The following is a 26,785-nucleotide window of genomic DNA, read 5'->3' on the forward strand; positions in this document are numbered from 1 at the left end:
ATCACCTGATGTCTCTGTTCATGGGCGGAATTCTCCCCCAACGGCGCGATGTCCGCCGACTGGCGCCACAAACGGCACCAATCAGACGGGCATCCAGCCGGCCCAAAGGTGCGGAATGCTCCGCATCTTTGGGTGCCGAGCCCCAACATTGAGGGGCTAGGCCAGCGCCGGAGGGATTTCCGCCCCGCTAGCTGGCGGAAATGGCGTTTGTTGCCCCGCCAGCTGGTGCGGAAATGAGGCGCATGCGCGGGAGCGTCAGCGGCCGCCGACAGTTTCCCGCGCATGCGCAGTGCGGAGAGTCTCTTCTGCCTCCGCCATGGTGGAGACCGTGGCGGAGGCGGAAGGGAAAGAGTGTCCCCACGGCACAGGCCCGCCCGCGGATCGGTGGGCCCCGATCGCGGGCCAGGTCACCATGGGGGCACCCCCCAGGGTCAGATCACCCCGCGCCCCCCCCCTCCCCAGGACCCCGGAGCCCGCCCACGCCGCCTGGTCCCGCCGGTAAATACCAGCTTTGATTTACGCCGGCGGGACAGGCAATTTCTGGGTGGGACTTCGGCCCATCCAGGCCGGAGAATTGAGCGGGGGGTCCCGCCAACCGGCGCGGCCCGATTCCTGCCCCCGCCCAATCTCCGGTACCGGAGACTTCGGCAGGGGCGGGGGCGGGATTCACGGCGGCCAACGGCCATTCTCCGACCCGGCGGGGGGTCGGATAATGACGCCCCTTGTATTTACATTGTGTACTTATCATATGTTCTATGTTTTCATATATGGATCGATCTGCCTGGACTATACGCAGAATATATACCTCGGTACACATGACAATAAATCTAAATCTAAAATCTGAATGTAAACTCGAATGCGTAAACCCCGGCATTGACCGATCGTGAGATTTTCTGGTCCAACTGATGTCTACATGGTTTTGCATGCCCCGCCACCCTCCACTGGGGAATGTGCCATGGGAGGTTTGCCATTTGCGGGACTGGAAAATCCCGCCGGCAGGAATGATGGGAAAAGTTTGGCCAAGGCCTTGGAATACTTTGGAATGCATGTGTGCGTACGTACAAAGTGTCATCTATTGCTGAGTAGTAGCACTCCCCTTTGAGTCAGAAGGCTACAGGTTCAAACCACACTCCAGACACTTGAGCTCACATTCCAGGTCAGCACTTCAATAAAATAGTGAACTGCACTGTTCAATCATCTGCCTTCTGTAAACGATCCGACAGCACTATTCAAAAAAAGAACTGAGGAGTTCTCCTGCCATGCTGGGCAACATTTATCGCTCAACCAACACCGAAATATTTATTTATGTGGGATTGCTGGTTGTTGTGCTTCCCAATTGCAGTAGTGACTACATTTTTATAATATTTTATTGGTTGCAAAGTAATAATTGTTGGCTAATTACCTGCACTTGCTCTTTCAGCTTGAGGATGAATTTCCCTGCGCCTTTCCACCTGCTCTGAGCTACAAACACACTTTCATGCTCAGAAAGGATCCGAAGAGCAGGCTTCGCCATTGAGGATTTCTTGTTCAGTGGCTCTTTGGTGACCTCCTCCACAAGGACATAGTCGCTGGGATTTGGGTTGCTCAGGATGGTGTAGGAATATTTGGCCTTACTTAATGCCTGCAGAGCAATCCAAAGCAAATTATTTGTAATTGTAACGGTGAATAAATATTCCTTGTTGTCGACATGCTGATCCTAAACAGATTCAACCACAGTCTCCAATCCTGACTGTCTCTAGTGTAAGCATAGTATACATCGTCCCTTCGCAAACTCACCCATGCTCAATATTGCTTTATATCTGGCCAGGTAATGCTAACGTCACTTCAAATATTATTTCTAATATTGGATTCTATGGTAAAATCTACCAGTCAAAAATACTTCAAAACAGCTGGGCTAAATTTTAAAATATAAAAATAGGCTACTTTAGTTGGTTGGAGAGGTTACCTCCATGGGGTGGCAATCACAGTCAGATTGCCACTCTGTTCCTTAGTATGGTTGCACAACACTTGCCTGGACTTCCATTCTGGGCCCAGGAAGAAAGGTGCAGCGTTCGGGGTTCCCGAGTCCTGTCCATGCAGGCCATTGATGTTGAGAAAAAGGTGCGATAAACTGGGTAAGTTTAATGGGGTTCAGGGTCAGGCGATCAGGGTTGTCGGGGTGACAGGGGTTGGGGAGATTAGTCAGCATAGTGGGGGGGGGGGCAGTCGGAGGGGCAGTTGGGAGGGTGTGGTAGTCTGTGTAGAGATATTACAGTACCTGATAATGCTGGAACACCATTGGTAGATATTGTATGTTTCCTATTGTTCAAGCTGTATGGTAGCTCCGCCCTGCAAGGCGGGGTATAAGAGCCCGTGCCGCCCCAGCAGCCTTCTTTCTGTACCTGAGCTGCTGGGGAAACATCTAGCTTATTAAAGCCTTCAACTCGCTTTAGTGGTCATTGACTGAGCATCAATTTAATAAGCTAGATTTAAAAGGATGGAGCTCTGAATCAAGCTGGAGTGTCTGCAACTCCGCCCCCACACGGCGAACTCGGCGGCAACATTCAAGCACTGGCTGCCGTGTTTTAAAGGATATCTCGGAACGGCCAAAAACACACCCACGGGAGAACAGAAATTGCAAGTCCTGCACTCGAGGGTGAGCCCGGAAATTTACACCCTCATCGAGGACGCGGGCGACTTTGATGCAGCAATGGAGCTGCTTAAAGGACATTATATTCGCCCGGTAAACCAGGTCTACACCTGACATCTGTTAGCAACGATGCGACAAATCCCTGGGGAATGGCTGGAAGAATTCTACCGTGCGTTCCTGGTGTTGGGGAGAAACTGCAACTGCCCGAAAGTTTCGGCCAGCGACCACACAGAACTCTTGATCCGGGACGCTTTCGTGGCAGGTATGCTGTCCTCCCAAATCCGCCTACGATTGCTGGAAAAAGTCACCCTAGGCCTCAAGGAGGCACGGGCTCCCTGGATGGGGCCTCCAGAAATGCCGCGCTGACGTTCCCGACAGCGCGGCAGCCCCCTGGGCAGCGTGGAACCCCTCCGCAGCCGGCCCAGAGACATCCCCCATCCCCCCACAAGCTTGTGCTGCAAGGCGGCCTGGCAACCCCGGGGGGCCCCGCTGCTACTTTTGCGGGCAGGCCAAGCACCCCCGGCAGCGCTGCCCGGCCCGCGCATCCACCTGCAAGGGATGCGGTAAAAAGGGCCACTTCGTGGTGGTATGCCAGGCCCGTGCGGACCGCCACCACAAACCTCTCCACGGTCCCCGTGTGGCCAGCGGGCGCCACCATCTTCCTCCTCCAGGGCCACGTGCGGCCCCCGGGCGCCGCCATCTTGTCCCACGGACGCCACGTTCGATGGATGGGCGCCGCCATTTTGTGCACCCCCAGCCATGTGCGACCAATGAGAGCCGCCATCTTGGATGGACTCCCAGGACCCCAGCTCAGCTGACCGCACACTGCCCGAAGAAAACACTCAACTGCTGCGATTAGCCTCGGTGAGCCTGGACCAGTCCCGGCCTCGGACATTCTCAACTGCTACAACAACAGTACTAATCAACGGGCATGAGACGACCTGCTTAATCGGAGAGCTTCATACACCCTGACACGGTAAGGTGCTGTTCTCTCCTCGTCCACCCCGTTAACCAAAAAATCTCCCTGGCCTCCGGTACCCACTCAGTAGAGATAAAGGGATTTTGTGTAGCAAACCTCACAGTCCAGGGAAGGGAGTTTAAAAATTACCGGCACTACGTCCTTCCCCACCTCTGCGCGGCCGCACTCCTGGGTTTAGACTTCCAGTGTAATCTCCAAAGTTTCACTTTCAAATTCGGCGGCCCTATACCCCCCCCTCACTGTCTGCGGCCTCGCGACCCTCAAGGTCGATCCGCCTTCCCTGTTTGCGAACCTAACCCCGGATTGCAAACCCGTCGCCACCAGGAGCAGACGGTACAGTGCCCAGGATCGGATCTTTATTATGTCAGTGGTCCAAAGGCTACTGAGGGAAGGACTCATTGAAGCTAGCAACAGTCCCTGGAGAGCTCAAGTAGTGGTGGTAAAGACCGGGGAGAAGCATAGGATGGTCACCGACTACAGTCAGACCATCAACAAGTTTACGCAGCTGGACGCGTACCCTCTCCCCCGCATATCCGACCTGGTAAACAGGATCGCGCATTACAAGGTCTTCTCCACGGTGGATCTTAAGTCTGCCTACCACCAGCTCCCCATCCGTACTAGTGACCGCAAACACACTGCCTTCGAGGCAGATGGGCGGCTCTATCACTTCTTAACGGTTCCCTTCGGTGTCACCAACTTGGTCTTGGTCTTCCAGTGCGAGGTGGACTGAATGGTTGACCGGTACGATTTCCGGGCAACGTTCCCGTATCTCGATAATGTCACCATCTGCAACCATGACCAGCAGGACCACGACACCAACCTCTGAAAATTCCTCCAGACCGCAAAGATCCTTAACCTTACATATAACAAGGATGAATGCCTAGCCATCCTCGACTACATAGTGCGAAATGGAGTTATAGGCCCCCGACCCTTATGGAGTTCCCCTCCCTCACTGCTCCAAGGCCCTGAAGCGCTGCCTAGGGTTTTTCTCTAACTATGCCCAGTGGGTCCCCATCTATGAGGACAAGGCTCGTCCCCTGACCCAATCCACAGTTTTTCCCCTGTCGATAGCGGCCCGCCAGGCCTTCAGCCGCATCGAAGCAGACATTGCAAAGGCCACGATGCATGCCATCGTCGAGTCCCTCCCCTTCCAGGTCGAGAGCGACGCGTCTGACGTAGCTCTGGCGGCCACCCTCAACCAAGCGGGCAGACCCGTGGCCTTCTTTTCACATACCCTCCATGTTTCTGAAATCTGCCACTCCTCAGTCGAAAAGGAGGCCCAGGCAATAGTAGAAGCTGGGCGACATTGGAGGCATTACCTGGCCGGCAGGAGATTCACTCTCCTCACTGACCAACGGTCGGTTGCTTTCATGTTTGATAATGCACAGCAGGGCAAGATTAAAAAACGATAAGATCTTGCGGTGGAGGATCGAGCTCTTTACCTACAACTACGAGATCTTGTATCGTCCTGGGAAGCTAAACGAGCCTCCTGATGCCCTATCCCGCGGCACATGTGCCAACGCACAAGTGGACCGCCTCCGAGCCCTCCTTTTTCCATTTCGTCAAGACCCGCAGCCTGCCCTACTCCATCGAGGAGGTCAGGACAGTCACCAGGGACTGCCAAATCTGCGCGGAGTGCAAACCGCACTTCTACCAGCCAGAGAGAGCGCACCTGATAAAGGTGTCCCGTCCCATTGAACGCCTCAGCAAGGACTTCAAAGGCCCCCTCCCTTCCACCGACCGCAACACGTACTTCCTGAATGTGATTGACGAGTACTCCCGGTTCCCATTCGTCATCCCCTGCCCAGACATGACCACAACCACCGTCATCAAGGCCCTCCATAGCATCTTTACGCTGTTTGGGTTCCCCGCTTACATACATAGTGATAGGGGGTCCTCCTCTATGAGCGGCGAACTGCGTCAATTCCTGCTCAGCAAGGGCATCGCCTCGAGCAGGACGACCAGTTACAACCCCCGGGGTAACGGACAGGTAGAGAGGGAGAACGGAACGGTCTGGAAGACCGTCCTACTGGCCCTATGGTCCAGGAACCTCCCATTCTCCCGCTGGCAGGAAGTCCTCCCGGATGCCCTCCACTCCATCCGGTCACTGCTTTGTACCACGACCAACCAAACACCTCATGAACGTCTCCTTGTCTTCCCCAGGAAATCCTCATCTGGGACCTCGCTCCCAACCTGGCTGGCAGCTCCCGGACCCATCCTGCTCCGAAAACATGTGCAGGCGCACAAGTCGGACCCGTTGGTCGAGAGGGTTCATCTTCTCCACGCTAACCCCCAGTACGCCTCTGTAGCGTACCCCGACGGCCGACAAGATACGGTCTCCCTACGAGACCTGGCGGCCGCCGGATCTCCACGCACACCCTAGCTACCAGTCCCATCCTCCCTCCCACCCCCACCGGTGCACCTTACAGGAGGATCGGTCCTTCCGCCGGCCCCATCTAGGCCCCGCCACCCACCGACGCACCCCGCAGACGCTCCCTTCCCAGGTCAACCGTTTTCCCCACCAGCGCCGTCTAGGGTTGTTGATGCTGCCACAGAGATCGAGGGCACGCTCCCGGAGTCACAGACGCCCGAGCCCTCACCGACGTCACCACCAAAGCTTCGGCGATTACAGGGGACGACCAGGGCCCCCGATCGACTGATTGCTTCATTTTAAAGTGTATATAGTTAATTGTGAATCTGTAAATAGTTACAAAACGCTGTACGGAGGTATTACGGTACCTCCATAACTATAATTTCTACCACGTTACCATGTTGTAATATCAAGCCACCACCCCTGCCGGACTCTTTTTAAACTGGGGGTGAATGTGGTAGTCTGTGTAGAGGTATTACGGTACCTGGTAATGCTGGAACACCATTGGTAGATATTGTATGTTTCCTATTGGTCAAGTGGATGGTAGCTCCGCCCTGCAAGGCGGGGTATAAGAACCCGTGCCGCCCCAGCAGCCTTCTTTCTGTACCTGAGCTGCTGGGGGAAACATCTCGCTTATTAAAACCTTCAGTTGGACTACAACCTCGCTTTAGTGGCCATTGATCGTGCATCAGAGGGGAGTCGGTGGAAGGGGGAGGAAGTTGGGAGGTCAGAAGGGTAGTCAGAGGGTTGAGTGGTTCGTCAGGGGTTGGGGAGGCAGTTGAGGGGTATTAGCAGGGCAGCAGTGCCAGGACTGGGACTACAAGCAGTCCCTAGATTAGAGGTCCCAGAATCCAGGACCAGGTGGTCCTGGGGGTGGGGAGGTGAGGCCCAGAGAGGTGGGGTAAGAGGGGTGGTGAACTTGATGGAGGATCAGATTGAGAGGGAATGTACCTGTGTGAGGCAGACCCTGTGGTATGGGGGTGGGGTGCCCAATGTGGAAAGAAGGACATCGAAGGAGACACACCATACCACGACCCTTCCTGTCCAGCAGGTTGAATTCCTGAACACCACCCTCCTGCCTCAAAATTGAGGCCGAGTGGGAAATGACTCTTAAGTGATTATTAATTGCCCACTTTAAGGCCTCAATTGGCGGCAAGGGTAGGCAGGCCCACCAGAAAATTACAGACAGATTGGGGCAGGTTGTGAGGGAAAGTCATCCAGTGCATTTTATGGGTTACACCCCCAACACCTGGGAGCATAACACTGTGCCCTACATCTAGTCTGGAAAATATTAGCTAACTGAGGGTTAGTCACAAAGATGCATATTTAGATGGCAATAACATAAACAACAGTAACTTATATTTATGTAGCATCTTTGATCTAATAAATGATGCCAAGATGCTTCATAGGAGCATTATATAAAAAAAATAACACTGAGCCACGTAAGGGAATGTTTAGTCATATGACCAAAAGCAAAGAGTTAGGTTTTAAGGATTGCCTTTAGGGCAAAATGGGGGGGGGGGGGGGGGGGGGAGAGATAGAGGGAGAGAATTCCAGAGCTAAGATCGAGTGATGGTCTAGCCATCAATGAGGTCAAAATAGGCTGTCCAATATGATACAAATGTATGGTTGGAAGCTCATCCTGGGGTCAAATATGGCAGCGAGGCTGTGAACAGACCAGCATAGCCAGAGACTGCATGCATATACCTAGAACTCGGCCCATCATTATTCTTTTGTAGAATTTGACCAACCTGCAGTATAATGTCTTGCGCTGTGCTGAACTTTGAAGCCCTGATGACTGTACGCGGCTGTTCTGGGGAAACATCATGCACCTGAACCAAGAAACTATCACCTTCTGTGGGAGTACTGTTGTAACTCAGATCATCATGTTCTTCATTCATGGTATTCCTTTGATTCAACTCCTGCAACAGATGTTCAACATCAGCTGACTCTCTCATACACGTTCTTACTCCACAAAGTCTCGAATTATTCACCGGTCCCCTCTCAGTTTCGAAATGCGAAAGAAGAGATGTCACCAATCCATATTCTCAACCAGTTCCCATAGCAACTCTCACTCAAAATGTTAAGAACTGGTTTTCCTGTATGTCCAAGTTCTAATTTTTTCTTTAAACAGCTTTGGCTTTCAGGCCTAATTCATTCTGAGTTACGTATCTGTGTGCGAGCACATATCTGGGCGCTATTAGGTCGTTGAGTTATTGGCTGGAATTTTCAATCCGGGGTTGGGAACTCGATACCTGGATCATTTCCGGATCCCAAACGTTGTAATGCCCCGAACTTGGCCGAAGGTGAGCTTGGTGCCCAATTAGTGACAGTGGGTGCTGTCCTGAGGCAGGAACTGGCTCTGGCGTGTGATGCTCAAAGGCAGATGGCAGTCATGACTGGGCTTGCGGATTGGAGAGCAGAGGGCCAGCAGCCTCATGGTGCATACAAGTAGCCAAACGGGCACTGACCTGCGCTGCTGAAGCAATACCAGCTTTGTGCCCTGTTCTGAGCATCTCAGTTTTCTTTGACACTTAATCCAGCAGAAATATCAGATTATGGCTCCCCGCAGCGCTCCAGACGGTTCGCTCTTTCCTCTCACCACTTCTGGCTTTCTCAAGGCCATTGACAAGCTCTTCGACGAGATTAACTGGCAGTTAACTGGAGGTTTTTGTCTCCAACCCGCGCCCTTCCTTTAAAAACTGCAGTGTGTGCCAAAGGTGACAGAACACTGGCACATTACCTGAGGGGGTGCTCGCGCTGCCTGGGGTGGGGTTGCTCACGCCACCTGAGGGGGGGTGGGGGGGAGTTCTCATGTTTCCTTGGGTGTGGGGGGGGGGGCTTCACCACACTACCGGGGGGAAGGCGCTATTTTCAATTACGACACTCACTTGGCCTCACTCTGATGATAATTTAAAAATCTGCCCATTGTCTGTTTTGTTGCTTTACTCCTCCCAGACACTAACTACAGCCGAGAGGTCAGTTCCCTGCATGACCTTTGTGAACACCACTCTGAATTAGAGATCCATGAGGCTGGGTCACAATTCAAAAAGTATATTTTATTTTTGTTTTTAAAAAGCTACGTACACGTGATGTTAAGTGTGGGGTTGCAAACTCTTCCGTCCCAATCCTTCCATAAGATCTATGCATTCTGAAATGATAACCCCAATTAAACTCTCCAGATATGACCGTATGTTTGAGGTTCCTTTTCTGGAGATGTAGGGGCTGAAAAGCTATCCCTGTTACTCAGCAGATGGAGCAGAAAAGTGGCTCAGAGTCGGAGTACCAGATTTGGACTTGTCCCCAGTTTCCTGATGAGGCTCCACTGGTGTCACATGTGACTTATGGTCCAATGGCACAGACCCCAAGACAGCATTTCTTGTCTGGGTGGCAAGAATGTCTCTTCATAATGTTGTAAAAATCTGGTTCATAATTTGTAAGCTTTACAACATAGACTTTAATTCCTAAAACTAAAAGTCAAGATAACTGAAAAAGCCTGGTTAATAAACTGAGGAACAACCCTAATGTAAAAGTAAATCAAATAAACCTATGCTTAGGTTTACAAACTGACCTTGTACCTGCACCACATGACATCTCCCACACTCTAGACCCCCCACCCCTCAATTAATCACCTCCTCAGGATATTCCCAATTCCATCCCTAACCCCTTTCATGGATCTCTCCCACCCCCCAAATCCGCACGCCCGACTCTAAGTCGGTGCTTTATTCATGAAGGCCCTCTCTTCTCAACCTTGCCCTTCGTCTGAGGTGTGGTGATCCTCAGGTTAAATCATCAGTCAGCTCGCCCCCTCAAAGGGGGAAGCAGCCTATGGTCTTCTGGGACCAAGACAACTTTAGCCCCTTACACCACATGGCCAGCAGTGGTTCAAGAATTCAGCTCGCCAACACCTTCTCAAGGACAATTAGGGGTGGGTAACAAATGCTGTCCTAGCTATTCCCAAATCCCATGAATGAATTAAAAAAACACAGGTTAGAGATGACAGTGGAAAAAGAACAATTGGTAACCCATTTCTGGACCACTTTTAATAGTTCCTATTGTTATCTCCATATAAGAAGTTAAAAGCAGGGTTGGGAATGGGGTGGATGGAGTTGTCGGGAGTATTGGGAGGTTGGGGGTCAGTCAGCGGGAGGTGGGCATCGGTTCATGAGGGCGGCCGGGTCGATGGGGTAGTTCAAGTCCGTTTGGGTTCAGGCCTTGAGGGGTCAAGTTGGTGTGGTGGATGGGAATGGGACGATCGAGAGGGTGGTGGTCAGGTGGCGAGTGGGGGGGGGGGGGGGGTCAGGTCGGGAGTGGTCGGGTTGGGTCAGGAGTGGTCGGTGGGGTGCATGGTTTGGGTTAGTTCAGGTCGGGGAGGTGGACGTGGTCGGGTTGGGTCAGGTCCAGTTAGGAGGGGTTGGGCCAGGCCATGGGGGAGTTATGTGGGAAAGAGGAGGGTTGGGTTGGGTTGGGTCAGTTTAGGGCAGGTTGGTTGGGGAGATCAGAAGGGTAGGAGTAGGGGGGGTCGGGTTGGGAGCGTGCTGCTTTGCTGGGTTGGGTCAGGTCAGAGGGGTCAAGCAGGGGCCAAGGGTTGGTCTGTGTTGGTTTGGGGGTTGGGTCAGGTCAGAGGATGTGGAGGATTGGGTTGGGGGGGTTCACGTTTGGCAGGTTGGTTGGTCAGGTCAGTGGGGCACTTAGCGTCGGGCCTGCAGGTTTGGTGGGTGGGGGAGTCCCGTGAAGGGGCTTTGGGTGGGATTGGGAATATCCTGGCGAGGTGATTAATTGTGGGACCGGGGGGGGGGGGGGTGCACAGAGTGCGGGGTTAGCCTGTGTGGGGCTTGGTCTGGTTGTTTAGAATAGTTATACTGAAGTTAGAACTGGTTTAATTTCGTCTAACTCTTTCAGAGTAATTTTTAACGGAATATTGACAGAACCACCGTGGTGAGGATGTAAAAATTTGAACTGAGTTCATAGCATAAGTAACTATAATTATAGTGTTAATTTAATAGTGCTTTTTTGTTTAATTCTTCTACAACAACATTTGTTTTTGTTTAAAAATATGATATTTAATGAAGTTCTGTCTGTTGATTGCCAGGTGTTTGGATTTCTCTTTAACTGGTCCTTAACAGTTGTAACAGTTGCTGCAGGAACTCCAACAGGTTACATCCTTGGCACCAGCCTATCATTTTGTGCCTCCAGAAATTGCAGCAACTAGGTGTACAGCTGGGGAAAACATGAACTGAAAAATCATTGTGCGGAGTAAGTGGGCTCACTCAGAAGGACATGTAATGTATTTTGGTTTTCAGAAAAGGCTATTTATAATCTATTCTCCAATTTTTCCAAATGGGAGAAAAGCAATTGGGTGGCACAGTGGTTAGTACTGTTGCTTCACAGCACCAGGGTCCTGGGTTCAATTCCCAGCTTGGGTCGCTATCTATGCGGAGTCTGCACGTTCTCCCTGTATCTGCATGGGTTTCTTCCAGGCGTTCCGGTTTCCTCCTACAAGTCCCGAAAGACGTGCTGTTCGATGAATTGGACATTCTGAATTCTCCCTCTGTGTACCCAAACAGGCGCCAGAATGTGGCGACTAGGGGCATTTCACAGTAACTTCCTCGCAGTGTTAATGTAAGCCTACTTGTGACAATAAAGATAATTATTACTTAATGCATTCACTGATGTCTGATGTTTAACTGATTATGTGAGTGACAGGATATTCGAAATTATCCTCATAGTTGGGACAGAAACTTCGAGTGGATATTTGTGAATTCAAAAAGGGTGGGCGTGTGGGGGAAGTGGTGGTTCCTCCATGGTCTGTTTGAGGTATTACAAAATAGACACACACACAAAAAAAGAAAATCAGGATAATCAATAGCACATTTCATAAAATGATGAATGGGTAAGCAGACTTGACATACCTCCTCTTTGGTTTTGAAGACAATTTTTCCAACAAATCCATCCTCTGGGAACCAACACTGTGGAATTTTCAAGATCTCCTCCTCCGGACTAATGACTCTCTGCAATGGGGGCTTTTTACATTCATTCTTGTCTTTACAATGGGGAGTTTTCTCTTCCAGAAGGAAATAGTCAGCAGTATCTGCCCTTGAGCCACCCAAAATGCCTACAATCTGCAAGGATCAATTAGAGTAATTCAATCTCCAATTTCTTCTTCAGAAGAATGGCTATCACTAACAATATAAGCGACTTTAATCCAGTTTTAATTTTCAAGTGGATACTGCTATAATCTAATGTTCAGTTTAGCTAGTTTCCTGTTTAAATGTTCCTTAGTTTGCAGATCATTCATTATGCTCAAATCTTGTTAAGTTGTCTTTGGTGCTCCAGGTATAATTGTTAAACTGTTCTCAATTGGCTACTGTCCTAGCTTATACAATATACAATAACTTAAGCGAAACAAACATGGCTCAAAGGTTTCCTCCATGTTACTATAACTATTCCATAAGACCGTAAGACATAGGAGCAGAATTAGGCCATTCGGCCCATTGAGTCTTATCCATCATTCAATCATGGTTGATTCAGCCCTTCCTTCTCCCCATCAACCCCTGATTCCCTTATTAATCAAGAATCTATCTATCGCTATCTTAAAGACACTCAGTTCCAGTTTCAAAAAGCATTTGGGAAAGTTGCACTGGCTGTATTCTGTTCAACTAACCATGGGTGACATCTAGCGGCCCTGTTTGCCACGGGCGCAAATACCGTTGTGGCCACTAAATATCTTGCGAGAGGGCCAAAATGGGATTTGCGCTGGCGAGATCTTGGTTTGAGATCTTCCCCATCCCGTCAGTGATGGCCAGCGAGGCATCAATCTGATTTCCATAAATTTGAATAAATTTCAATATAATTAAAGGGCTTGGCGCCGTAACATCTGCCCACAACGTATCCTACCCCCCCCCCCCCCCCCCACCCCGGCAGCATGATGTCATGACAGCGCAAAGAGCTACTGGTTTCCAAATGTTGTGGTGGAAGGGGTGCCTCGATGTGGGTGGAGTCCTGATCCCCATGGGGAGAGCGGGGGCCTTATATGTAATTATGGGGTCGGGACGCCCTTGTGATCTCAGAATCCCGGCTTTGCTGATGTGTTTAGACTCTCCCCACCCCCTTTCCCCCCACCCCCCAAGCTGATTATGTCTTCCTCGCCAGTACTTTGAAATGACACCGAGCGTGTTAAATCAGGTGAGTAAAGGCATCTGTGAAGCCAACGAGTTTCCTGCAGCTTTTCCCACCTGCTCCAGCACTCTGTAGTGATTTTGGGAAAATTCCACCCCATGTTTCTGGTCTGTTAACTTGTTGGATAACTTCCATTGATTTCTTTCCCCATGGGATAATATCTAACACAGATTCACATCTGCCAGTGTTATATAGTTTTAAGAAAAACAACTAAGACAATGTGTTTTCTTAGATACGGTTCTTTGAGATTTGTCCAGTATGCTCCCAGAATGTTCTGGGTCCAGGTAGATGCAATGTTTGTGCATCTTGGGAATTCAACATGAAATCGCGTGTGACTTTATCACTTTTGGCGTTTTTATAAATCAGATCCATGCTGTGAATCTTTTGTTTAAATTGGCATCTGCAAACTCAAGTCAGTTTATCTGAACATCTTTCACGTTTCAAGATGTAACCAAAGTCTGACTGGGATGGAAAGGTACGTTACAACACTGCCCTGCCTCCAGTGTTCGAGCACAGAACAGGCTTTTATGAAACTTGTTCCTCTCTGTCAACTTTAAAGGATCTTTGTAATTGATGGAAAATGCACCCAATATAGCTCAGAGAGGGATGGTTTGAGAAGCACAGCGGAGGCCATTCCCTTGACAGCGGAGCAAAAGCACACCTGGGTGAGAGGAGAGAAATCTTCATTCTACATTTGACCACACTACTGCTGGCTTTTAAAGCAGACCAAGGCAGGCCAGCAGCACGGTTCAATTCCCATACCAGCCTCCCCGAACAGGCGCCGGAATGTGGCGACTAGGGGCTTTTCACAGTAACTTCATTTGAAGCCTACTTGTGACAATAAGCGATTTTCATTTCAGCTTCATTTTCATTTCATTCCTTCTGATTCAGGAATATTTGGTTAATAAATGTACTGGAAAGCCCAGGTTTTTAATCTATGGAAATGATTTCCCACCTTGCTGGGAAACAAAGAGAGAGTATGAAAAGTGACTGGCAGCCAATATAAATGTGAATCGAAATGTCTTCTGTGGGAATACAAATAGTAAAAGCAGGAGTGGGGTATGAAGGATGGGGGAATGGCAGAGGTTCGAAATGAGAAATACATCCATCTGTCTTCACCGAGAAAGAAGATGCTACCAAAGTAATAGTGAAATAGGAAGGAGTTAAGATACTCGATGAGCTAAAAATTGATAAAGAGGAGGTATTAGAAAGGCCTGCTCTATTTGTTGATAAATCACCAGGATTGATGAGTTGCATTCTAGGATACTGAGGTAAGTAAGGGCGAAAATTGCAGAAGCTGATCTTCCAATCCTGCTTAGGTAAGAGCGCCAGAGGACTGGAGAATTGCAAAGAGGTGTTAAAAATCATGAATAGATAGGAAGAAACTGTCCCCATTTTCTAAGAATAAAAAAAAAGCAATGGTGCCTTGTGGAAAAACTATTTTATGCAGCGCGTGTTTACGATCTGGATTGCACTGCCCAAGAGTGTGGTGGAGACAGATTCAATCATAGCTTTCGGAAGAGAATTTGACATTTATCTGAAGAGAACAAAATTGCAGGGCAAGAATGAGGGAGTGGATCTAGATGAACTGCTCTTACAGAGAGCAGCATGGACACAATGGGCCAAATGGCTTCCATGTATGGTGTTAGCCATTCTTTGATAAAATAACACAAGAATATAAGCTTGAGAGGTGACCACTGTATTTTCCTGCAGTAAGAACACAACGCTACAACATCCATGAATTGTTACCTGGTTTGGTCAATTTGAATTATACCCCTTGATAATATTTCAAATTAACGTTTTTATAGAAAAGCACCAAACCTGGATTACTGTTTATTGTTTTAAATTCCTAAATAAATGAACAAGAACACAAATGGCTGCCCAGCAAACTGTCCATGCTGATTTTCTGTTATTAGGCTTAGCTTTCTATTGATCCCCTTAACCTTTTGGATGAGTTGGCGATATAGTGACTCACTTTGTTCACCAACTGACCGGCTGTGGTCTTCTCACTGACGGCAAAAACAGTGAATGGTTCAGGGCCTGGCACTCCATGAATCGTAACTTGGCAACTGACTCCAGGTCTGTGGTCCTCGTTGTTAAACAACTGTTCAGAGTAAAAATATTGTTAGTTCTGCCTGGATGTATTTCATAATTAAATTGTTCAACTGGGTTCCATTAAGGTTCTATCGTTCATGAAGTGATCATTTCTAAGGAATTGGTTCTTTCAAATTACCACTGATGAAGGTATTAGGTTTCCAGAGTCTTTTTCCTCCAGTCTTCGGCTGTAAATGAAGAGGCTGGATATCTCCAGAGATTCATTGTGAGAATTCTTTAGTTGTAGATGCCTGTACCCTGGGAAAAATTAAATAGTGACAAAGTTAATACTTCAGGTATTAGATTTATTCATTAAATTATTTTCATCAGAATCGATGACTGGTCCTTTACGAGATGAAAACAACAGTCAAATAACTTTCTCGTGGAGTCTTTCAATGCTTTGTTGAATCTCTTTAATCTTTGGCCGAAAAGCTGGACACATAACCACAGGCCTTGGTTGAAGCCATACTGAAGCTGACTATTAGAAGAATGGATCTGCATGAGTGTATCCTATCAGTGTATCCCAGTAGCAGCTCTTTAAAGTCTCAATACACTAAATAATGCTAATTATTTTTATTTCACACAGTTCGAGGGGAATTCTGAAGAAATCTAGCCATCAAGGCATCGAGTGACCATTCCTGTCACTGTAATTTGTAGCTCAACAATGGCACATGCACCAATCATAAGGGAGATTAACACACTATTCTATTGCCACTTTGGCCAGTCTGAAACGATCATAGCCTGATTCATATTGTACATCACCTGCTGCCCTCAGAAGTTTCATTCAATCTGGATGAGACACTCAACAAACAAACCACTTTTCCCTAATTCAGCAAGACAAGCTAAGTCAATATTGGGCCCAACTTTAACTGTATTAAATGTTGAATGAGTTTTGTGTGAATTAAAATTGTGCCAAATGTCTCCAAAGAGGAGGGAATTGGAAAAATAAGCAAATAATTAATGACACTTAACTAATCTTTATTACCCTTCCTGCACCCACTCAGGGGAAATAATATCCATCACATGATTAGATGACTTGAACAACACACAGTGCTCCAAATGGGATCTGATTATATGAGGGAAAACGTTTTCACAAAGCAAGTGGTTAAGGTCTGGAATTCACTTCCTGAGAGTGGGCTGGAGGCAGGTTCAACTGAGGCAATCAATAGGGAACTAGACTTTTGTTTGAAAACGAAGAATGTGCAGCATTATGGGGAGAAGGTAGGAGAATGGCTCATTCAGAGAGCTGGTGCAGACAGAATGGGCTGAATGGCTTCCTTCTGTGCAGTTAAAAACTCTGATCAGCGATGATGCATCTTCACATGAATGAAAATCATGGGCAGGAAAGACAAACTGGTCCAAGCAAGCCCGCCCACACATATTCCTTAGGTTTGTAATCTCACCCTTTTTTGAGGTGGCTCAATACACTGTCCAGTTAACTTCCAACAGATTAGTTTATCAATACATGTTTTTATCTTTCATAAATGATTGTCCAATTTCTCCCTGCCAGTGACATTAACAGAAAAGACGTAAGCTCGAGTTAACTGTATATGAACGACTGATCCTACATGAGGCATTACATATATAACTACAGCTGACACTGCCAGCATCTTGCAGTTGTATTTTGATTCACAGACACAGAATGACCACGGTCAATACCACCATTTCAATACAGCAGAACCCAGGATTCTAATTTAAATTTGAAATGTGAAGGCAACTTGAAAATCATAGCCGAGTCTGCCTTTTCTACTTGTTCTGCAACCAAAATATTCCATTTAACCACACCCCTCAGCTGGTGAGCACAGCATGCACTATAACCGGCCACCGTTCCCATGAACATGTCTTGCACTTATTGGTATCAGAATATATTTAAACCCGATTGGTCTGGTCCCGGTTGAATCTGGAGTGGAATGGATAGAGGGCCGTAGTGGTTTTAAGGCCAGGCTTTGAAGACCATGTGGTAGAAGTGAAATATTTTGTCCCATTGAAACCAATTCTACTGTCTGTTTTAAACCATAGCTCTTACATCAATACAGTAACCAGTGGTGTTGCTCTGTGACTTTCTCCATTATACTTCCATCCAATCCAATTACAGACTGTGTCATCTTAATATTCCAGTTAAAGCTGAGGTAGTTTTTGCTAATAATTTCATAGATTTATGCACTAGAACTTCCACATCCCTTTCCATGATCAGCATCTATTTAGCACACAGTAAGAAAAGTTGCCATAGTCCCAGAGGACCATAGGCTGCTTTTCCCTTTGAGGGTGAGAGATGATTGGTGGTGATTTAAACCGAGGGTCAGCACACCTTAGGCGAGGGGCAAGATTGACAAGGCAGGGCCTTCAAGAACAACCTCAGCTGGTACGGGGATTGAAATGAAATGAAATGAAAATCGCTTATTGTCACAAGTAGGCTTCAAATGAAGTTACTGTGAAAAGCCGCTAGTCGCCACATTCCGGCGCCTGTTCGGGGAGGCTGTTACGGGAATTGAACCGTGCTGCTGGCCTGCCTTGGTCTGCTTTAAAAGCCAGCGATTTAGCCCTGTGCTAAACAGCCCCTGCTAACCGACACTGCTGGCTTCACTCTGCATCACGAACCAGCTGTCCAGCCGACTGAGCTAAACCGGCCCCCGTTTAGCATATGTGGGCAGCACGGTAGCACAGTGATTAGCACAGATGCTTCACAGCTCCAGGGTCCTAGGTTCGATTCCCAGCTTGGGGAGTTTGCACTTTCTCCCCGTGTCTGCGTGGGTTTCCTCCGGGTGCTCCGGTTTCCTCCCACAGTTCAAAGATGTGCAGGTTAGGCGGATTGACCATGCTAAATTGCCCTTAGTGTCAAAACATTTAGGTGGGGTTACTGGGTTATGGGGATAGGGTGGAGGTGTGGAGCTTGGGTAGGGTGCTCTCTCCAAGGGCCGGTGCAGACTCGATGTGCCGAATGGCCTCCTTCTGCACTGTAAATTCTATGATTCTACGATTCCCCTTTTATATATCTTAACTTAGTCATATTGGTCTCATTTACATTGAGTAACCTGTCACTAATTGGCTCAATTATGTAAAAACTTAAAATCCTTCTAAATCTGGTTACATTATTTTTCATTATTTGCTCTGACCTTATTTAGGTATCATTTGCAAATGTGGACATTAATCCCTCATCCAAGTCATTATTGCATGTCAATAATAGAAAAGTTCCCAATACTGATCCTTGGAGTGCCCTCATAGACTTAAAATTCTCATTTGTGATTAGCTACTGTTTCCTGGTGCCAAACCAATTTTCTATCCAGCAGCCTCTTGTTATGTAATTCTTTCATTTATCCATTAATTGCTGATACAGAATGTTGCCAACAGCTTTCTGAATATCCAAGTGTGTAATATCAGCTGAGTTCCTCCGTGCAACATGCCAAGAATTTCTTTGAATTTGCAGGTTAATTAATGACATTTCTCTCCTAATACCCACCAACGCTCCTATCACAATTTCTGCTTTTCCAAGGGTCCACTTGCCAAAACTTTCAAGAACATTTCAAAGATTTTTCCTGCAACAAAGGATTGTCTTTTGGCAACAAAAACAATTCAGGTTAAGTTAGTTACTTTCCAATATTCAGTAATTCCTCCTGAATTTTACTGAATTTACCAAAGAGTAATCAATGAGCTTTAATAATTACAGGCACCACATCCTGTATGACTCAACAGTGAAACGTTACCCAGATGAAATATTTTGTCTATATTAAGATAATAAAGTAACATTTTTGTTTTCATACTATCGAGCTCCATTTTTTATTCCTGGAAATGTGTTGTAATGTCCTTCATTTTCCTGGGAAAAGATGTATATGTTGTGGCTAGCTATTAATTGTGCTATTTCTTTGTCTCTAGATCCCAACTTCCCACTTTTAACTGGAAATACATTTTTCACTTTTTGTTTAATTGCGTGTAACTTGAAAAACATTGAAGGAGAAATTGGTCTTGGGCAATAGCACAAAATGGATGAGAACAAGTTGACAGCCCAACCTTCTGCCTATCAAAGTTGTTTGTCCATTTGAAATCACGATGCTTATCGCTAAAAATTACTCTGTACATCTCCACATTGGTCACCACTATTCTTCACACAGCCTGATTTGATTGAAGCTTTGAACGTAACCTCGTTTGCTTCAATAATTCCAACTTTCTACAGTGGATCTCCCAAACACTAGCCAACTTTTAATTTTTGTTTTGCATTCCTTTGAAGTCTACTCTTCTTAACGACTATTTAAATCATTTCAATATTGTTCTTTTATAAAACACAGGGCAGGATTTTCTGTCCCCCCCCCCCCCACAGGTGGTGTGTTGTGCAGAGGTGGACCTGCTATTTGCTGGCAGCGGGATCTTCCGGTCTTGCTGCTGTCAACAAGGTTTCCCGTTGTTCACCCCTTCTGCTGCCAGGGAACCCAGGGTTTTTTTTGGGGGGGGGAGGGGAGGGGGGAGTTTGGCGACAGCAAGAAAACAAGATGGAGTCAAAACTGAGTCAGATTTTTTTGGGGACTCTTTTTCATTTCATAGTGGCATAGGAACAGGGGCTGGTCATTCAACACTTTGACCCTGCTCCACCATTGAATAACGCAATGACTGATTTGAATGTGGTCTCAATTCCACTTTGCCATCTGCATTCTCTCCCCCCCCACACAAATAACCTTCAACTCCCTTGTCTATCAAACATCTGTCCAACCCTGCCTTCACTAAGTTCAATGAACCAGCCTCCACTGCTTTCTGGAGGAGAGAATTATGAGAGAATTGTGAAGTTTTAAAATATCATGATCATAAACATTTATTTTACTCATCATTTAACACTCAACATGCCCTTGGCCCATTCATACATCTCAAAGAAGAGGATGGAGGAACGAGGTGAGTGGCAAGGGCCCTTACCTGCTTTAAGTGCTTTTAATTGGATCACTCTTTGTGCTGTTACAGTGGAGCTGTTATTCTCCACCACCACAAAGCGTAAAAAAACGAGGTCTTCAAAGTAAACGTGGAAGAAGAACTGCTCGTTCCACATCGGGTTCAGGGTGTTGCGATGAATTGGCTTGGTGCGAAAGTGGCAGCTATCCTGTGGTATACCAAGCACGTCAATCTCAATGCATGGACTCCCTGATGTATTGCTGGGACAAACATACTGTCCAGAAATTATCTAGGGGAAAACAAAATAATAAGAGGAAAAGAGCTTGAGCTTCAGAATGGAATAGGAATGAGGTGCTTTCTAATTAACTTCAGATTACTGTTAACACACAAAGGGTTGAAACATGGAACTCAAATTAAGTATCTGTCTAATGTGAGTCCTTTATGGAACACATCCACATATTTTATCATGGATCTATCAAAGTCCCCACATGCTTTCCATGGAACAAATAGTGGATTGGCAAAAGAGTACTAGTACCTTAATAATTAAAATCTATAGAACTTGCAGTTGTTTTGTAAGATTCCCTTAGTTGATAGTAGGTCTAATCTGACACATTAGACGAGACAAATCAGAGCCATTCTTTACAATGCAATGGAAGCGAGTACTTTTGCTGGCCCAAGCACTCAGGAAAGATCTGGCTCAAGGAGACCTGACATTATTTTAATCGGCTTTGTTCCAGCTGCCATGAGCAGTTATGCAGTTCACCACGGGCCACTAATATATCACAGGAAAACTCTGGTCATTTCTACCCAAATATTTTATCTTGTTGTTGCTCACTAACCAACATTACAATCTCCTCAAATAGAAAACGGAAATCAATATTGGGGAGCTAGAGAGCAGCTTGATTCGTTAATTCAAAACATTACACCGACATGTTCAATCGGTTGACTTTGGGAATGAGTTGACCTACATTTGTGCGACTGGGAAGGAAGACCCCAATTTGGGTGGTTATAACCGAAAACATGCATGGCGTGATTCTTAAAATTTAGCCCACATTCTCTCTGCTCACCCATACTTTTCAAAATCATTCCATTCATGTTATTCTGCCTTTTCATAATCGTTCCCCAAAGTGCATCACTTTACACTTCTCTGCACTGAACTTTATCTGCCATTTCACCAGCGGTGGTCTCAGTGGTCGGGATCCCGGCGTGGCGGCTGCGGACTGTGTCCAGCGCCACCACACTCGGCTGAGATCCGTGCCGCTGGCCAGGGCGGGCTTCCGCGAGGGCTGGGGAGACTGGTGGTGGGTGGCCAGGGTGTGGCCAGTGGGGTCGTGGATGGCAGGTCGGGTCACTGCAAGGCCGGCACCATGTTGTACGGCTAGACCACCGCAGGTCACCGCCGTGCGCATGCACGGCCAGGGACCCGGCCATTCTCCGGCTGTTTTCGGTGTGGGAGCCGGGGGTTTCACACAGCACCACTGCTAGCCCCTCACCGGTCCCGGAATCAGTGAGGGTTTTTGCGCCGATTTTGGCATCGTAAAAGGCCCGCAGATTCTCCGTTCAAGTTGGCACTTAGCTGCTGAAACGGAGAATCCAGCCCAATGTCTCCAAAATTCAAAGTTATTCAATACACACTTTAACAGCAAGAGGGAAAGACAGCAAAATGACAGACTGTGTTGTGCTGGTTACACCCCAAACACAGTAAATCAGCTCAACCCCTGCCTCAGCACCTCACCGCGGAGCACATCTCTCTTCACTTACTGTTAGAGAATGTAGGGATGGGCTCATACACTCTATTCGTTCCAGAGGAGAAAACTGATTGTGCATTCGACAGTTTTTATCCCACAAGACTGGTGACTTTAAGACATAGCCACATCCACCATTGGCTTCAAACATGGCTGCGTTCAGATGCATTGGGAGATCTAAGGAGAGGTAAGAGAGCACATTGTAATCTGAATGATTTATTTGTATATTGTGGCTGACCCTGCAGTAGTTCCATCACTTTGAGGCCATCACTTCATTAAAATCTATTCCTTTCATTTCAGTAATTGGTGATTTGCTGTGTAAGATCAGTTTTTATTTAATGTCCAATGATCAAATGAAACCCATCAAGGTAGCACACTGATAATAGGAGGAAATGGGGTCATTCATATTTCCATTACCGTCAATCAGTTAGCAAACTGATTACTGAGAAATTATGAAGAACTCTCAGAAGCTAGTCATAAATTTCAGCCTATGATTATTTAATAATACAGCTCGTGTCATTATAATCAGGCTTTACATTTATTAAACAGTCGATTAATGTAGCCAATTCTTTCACCACTGAGATAGTTATTGTCCTTGAAATTCTCCATTAAAACATTGTCCTTAAAAACATCGTCCTCACCTCGTGTTTCAGTTTCAAATGTTGCCGGTTTGTGGAATGATATATATTTGTTGTAAAGATTAGGGAAAGTGTAGCTTAATGAGCCAGTCAGTCTGATTGTGTCAGCACTTTCACTGCTAATTACTTCAAAGTGGATTGTTCTGTTTATTGCAGAGACAGGTGGAATACCGCGGATCCGGCTACCTGAAAACCAGCCATGTCCATAAACAGGGCACATTTTTCCGGCACTCTGAATGGTTTGCCAAGCCTTGACCCCACCTGACCCAGAGAGAAGAGAGATCATGTTGGGCGCCAAACAGTTTGCAATGCAACCGGTACTCTCTTGTAGACGAAACCAGGATCTTGCCTTAGCGTGCTGGAAAACCAATTATCACCACAGGCCGCATTTCCATACCCAATATCCAATGGCCTCCCCAGCAAGTGGTCACGCTGGCGCCGATTAGTACTCCTTTTGAAAAATGTGAACCTGGCGGAAGGGCTTCTGAGGAGAGCTGAGGAAGTGAGTAGCCATTTTGATCACAGGCAAAGAGACTGGGGTCGCTGGGTTTGCCACCCCAGTGCTTGGCGGGGAATGGGGGACCCTCAGTTGGGGGTGGTGGACCCTCCGCCGGGATGAGTCGCCATGGGGCCGTAAAGGGCTGAGGCGCTGGGGGAGGCAACTGGGGGCAACCGTTTGCGGCACTGCCGTGCCAACCCTGGAGTGTTTACTCAGTGTGTCCCTGCCCGTCTGCCCCACCGACTGCTGAGGCCTCTGGCTGTGTGACTGAAGGCTATTGCTGATAGGGAATTAGCAATCATGGTTGAGTGAGCACTTCACAGATGCCATGTAGCTGGTGCCTGGACACTGTGCTTGAACACTGCTGGTGGCAACCACACGCGCAACATGCAAACACCCAGGGGATGGGACACAGCTCCAGGACGGCCGAAGGATGGGTGAGTGCCATGGAGAGGGGGGGATGCCTGGAGAGATGGGCAAAGGGTCCAGGGGTCAGCCCGCATTGCGGAAGAAAGTATCAGAGGCATCATAAAGGTTGTGCAAAAAGGAGTTTAATGTGCTGTACAGTACCGCAAACCCAGGGGTGCTGCCCCACCCCCACCCCACCATGCCCTCAGTGATCCTCAACGTGCCAGCCCTTCCTAGCCATGTCACTACGTCTAGGTATTTGCCCAGGATTCACATCTGAGGTGGAAGCAGCCAGCTGCTTACCTCGTCCCGTGGCCCTCGGTGCCCCTGGCAGGTGTCCTCTTTGGGCTCTGGCAGAGCCTCGGCCATACCCATCTGCGTGCAGGACGTGTCCCGCAGAACCTCATCAAGGTCAGCCTGATACTGGGCTACATCACCCAGCGAGGCGGTCATTCTGCCGAGGCCCTCAGCCATGGCCATCATCGACTGCGCAACGCTTTGGACACCTTCACTCACGGTGCCGACACTGTGCACCAGGCTTCCCACTGTGGTTGCCACAGCAGATCCAGCGGCTATGGATCTGCTGGAGTGACGCTGACATCTCCCTCTGAACGTCCCGGCTGCTCCCTATCGTCTCCATCAGCCCCGGGTAACCCACTTCCAGAGGCTCAGCATCAGGCTGGGAACCAGCTGGGTCCTGCGATCCAGCAGCCCTCCAACTGCTGTCTTGCCTGGGGTTCCTGCTTCCACCAGGTGTGCATCATCAACGGTGTGGTGCTCACCAGATTGTGCCCCAGACGCCTGACCACTAGTATTTCCCACCGAGGTGTGTGAATCTGCATTGGGAAGGGTGGGTTGACAGCTGTGCTGTAACTATAACAGTTGCGTTCTCTTCGGAGTCAGGAGAGGGGGCCACCTGGGATGGGCCGGCTCTGTTGGCTGGAGGACTTGCGGGAGAATGGACATGTGGTCAGTGGTAGGGATGGGTCAGTCAGTAAGGCAATCACCATTCACGCTTGACAGGTCCCCCGGGTGGAGCCCGGTGGTTCGTCACCTCTGCAGCATCCGCCTGCCTCCGTGTTGGTGACCATCCTATCCTCGGCCACCCCAGTCACCTCCAGGCACGCTCTCGAAGGAGGTGAGGATTCTGATGTCTGGCACCCCATCGCCAGTCTGGGCCCTCTCCCGCCAATTGTCGGAGAGCTTTCCTGAGACGGCATCATTAGCCACATGGGTGGCTCTCTGTAGTGGGAGAGGGGGTGTGAAGGCGGGGTTGGGGTAGGGAGGGAGGGCTGGTGGTCACCTGGTGGCTCACCCTCTGGGACCCTTGGCCTGGGAACAGGACATCCCTTCTGACCTCCACCGCGTCCCAGATCAGCTTCCCCAAAACTTGTGATGGTCTCCGCGGCACCATTGTTGTGAGCTGGCTGGGGTTGGCTGAGCAAGTGCTGCTTAAGTGCTGCTTGAACTTGTTAGTGGGTGGCTGGCGAATCAGTTGGCATTTGCAGCGAGAAGCCCATGAGGCATTGTTACATGGACCAATTAACGTTGAATTGCTTTGCCGGCCTCACTGGGCCGAGCGGCAGGAAGCTGGCGGCAATTCCTGCTCACTACCACATTTAGAAATTTTTCCAGAGAATAACGCCCAATTGTGATCACTGAATTGATGCATTCTGATCTTTTTGTCCCAAAATTGGCAAGTTCCAAAATCCGGCATTGGACTCGGTCCTGAAGTTGCCGGATCTGAGGTATTCTACCTGTATTTCCAGTAATTGCAAACCTGCAACGAACGTTATATAACAATCCTAACTAAGTCTCAAAACAAGGATCTCCGTGACAGTTTTTGGACATTCTGGTGACAATACTGCCTCTTGTTGTTGGCAGGTGTGTTTGTGTTCTACTAATGATTGAAGAGAGGCTTTTTAAGAATGGAATGAACATTCCACAACGTCCGCCAATCAGTTGGTAGCGGGGAGGAACTAGAGAATCGCCAAACACATGACCAAAACTACATTAGACAGAGGTCGGAATTTTTCCAATGACAACCTCTCAGTCGTTGTGAAAATGATGGCAGAGGCTGAAATTCGGATGTTCCCGCCCCTGGAAATTGCACCTAAAGTTTCGCTGGGGAGGGAATGTGCTCAGATCATGATTTACATATGTGCCTTTCACGGAAGCAGCTGAATATATAACCAGCAGCTTTTTTGAGTCATGTCTAATTTTCCTTAGCCAAGAGTAGGAAACACAATGGGCGGGATTCTCCGACCCCCCGCAGGGTCGGAGAATCGCCGGGGGTCAGCGTGGATGCCGCCCCCACTGGCCTCCGAATTCTCCCACCCCCCAAAAACCGGCGTGGCGTGAGTCTCGCCGCCCGCCTCGGAGAATGGCGGGGTCTGGCGCGACTCAATGGGCCCCGGGGCTCCCCGAATTCTCCGGCCCGCGATGGGCCAAAGCCCCGCCCGCCTGTAGCCGGTCCCGCTGGCATAAATTGGAGTTGGTCCCTTACCGGCAGGACCTGGCGGCACAGGCGGCCTCCGGGGTTATTGGGGGGTCGTGGGGGTATCTGGCCCCGGGATGTGTCCCCACGGTGGCCTGGCCCACGGTCGGGGCCCACCGATCCGCGGGCGGGCCTGTGCCGTGGGAGCACTCTATTCTTCGGCACCGGAGGCCGTGGTCGTCCGCCATTCCCGGTGGGGAAGTGACTCCATGTGCACATGCGCAGGGATGACGTCAGCAGTTGCTGATGCTCCCGCGCATGCACGGACCCGGGCCGGCCGGCGGAGTCCCTTCGGCCCCGGCAGGCGTGGCGCCAAAGGCCTTCTACGCCGGCAGGATTCCGCACCATTGGGGCGGCCCGACGCCGGAGTGGTTCCCGCCACTCCACTGTGCCGTTTCTGCCCAATATCTGCAGATTAGTTGGAGCAGGTCTAAACTTTGGAGAGGTGGAGCACTCACTTGAAGAGATAGGGGGCGGAATTCTCCCCCCCCCCCCCCAATGTCCCGCCACACCGTCCCAACGCCCGCACGTGATTCTCCCCCCCCAAACCGGCGCAGCGCGAATCACGGCTGGCAGCTGGGAGAATCGCCGCTTGCCGTTGGTAATGGGCGAGCGGCTATTCTCCAAGCGGCCTGCCCAACAGGACAGGTTACTGCCGGCGCCATCCACACCTGGTCGCTGCCGGCGGGAACAGCGCGGGAACGCTGGGGGGGGGGGCAGCCTGTGGGGGGGCGAGGGGGGTTCCTGCACCGGGGGGGGGGCTCAAAAGGGGTCTGGCCCGCGATCGGTGCCCACCGATCGGCGGGCCCGCCTCTCAGAAGGAGGACCTCCTTTCCGCTGCCCCGCAAGATCGATCCGCCATCTTCTTGCGAGGCGG

General features: G+C 49.0%; 1 protein-coding gene across 5 annotated transcripts in view; it reads right to left on the bottom strand.

Annotated features, from left to right (window-relative positions):
* plce1 (phospholipase C, epsilon 1) overlaps positions 1-26,785 on the bottom strand; it is a 619,267-nt gene that overhangs the window by 42,229 nt on the left and 550,253 nt on the right. For 4 of the 5 annotated variants that reach the window (XM_072479048.1, XM_072479049.1, XM_072479050.1 and 1 more), the window contains 7 exons: positions 21,883-22,043; positions 20,149-20,410; positions 15,392-15,510; positions 15,134-15,262; positions 11,892-12,101; positions 7,731-7,901; positions 1,403-1,621 (listed from right to left, as the gene is read on the bottom strand). In XM_072479048.1, coding sequence (XP_072335149.1) covers positions 1,403-1,621; positions 7,731-7,901; positions 11,892-12,101; positions 15,134-15,262; positions 15,392-15,510; positions 20,149-20,410; positions 21,883-22,043 — 1,271 coding nt within the window. The remainder of the gene's footprint in view (positions 1-1,402; positions 1,622-7,730; positions 7,902-11,891; positions 12,102-15,133; positions 15,263-15,391; positions 15,511-20,148; positions 20,411-21,882; positions 22,044-26,785) is intronic. The other variant, XM_072479051.1, reaches the window with a different exon arrangement.

This window comes from Scyliorhinus torazame, chromosome 16 (assembly GCF_047496885.1).
Source record: "Scyliorhinus torazame isolate Kashiwa2021f chromosome 16, sScyTor2.1, whole genome shotgun sequence".
Lineage (NCBI taxonomy): Eukaryota > Metazoa > Chordata > Chondrichthyes > Carcharhiniformes > Scyliorhinidae > Scyliorhinus > Scyliorhinus torazame.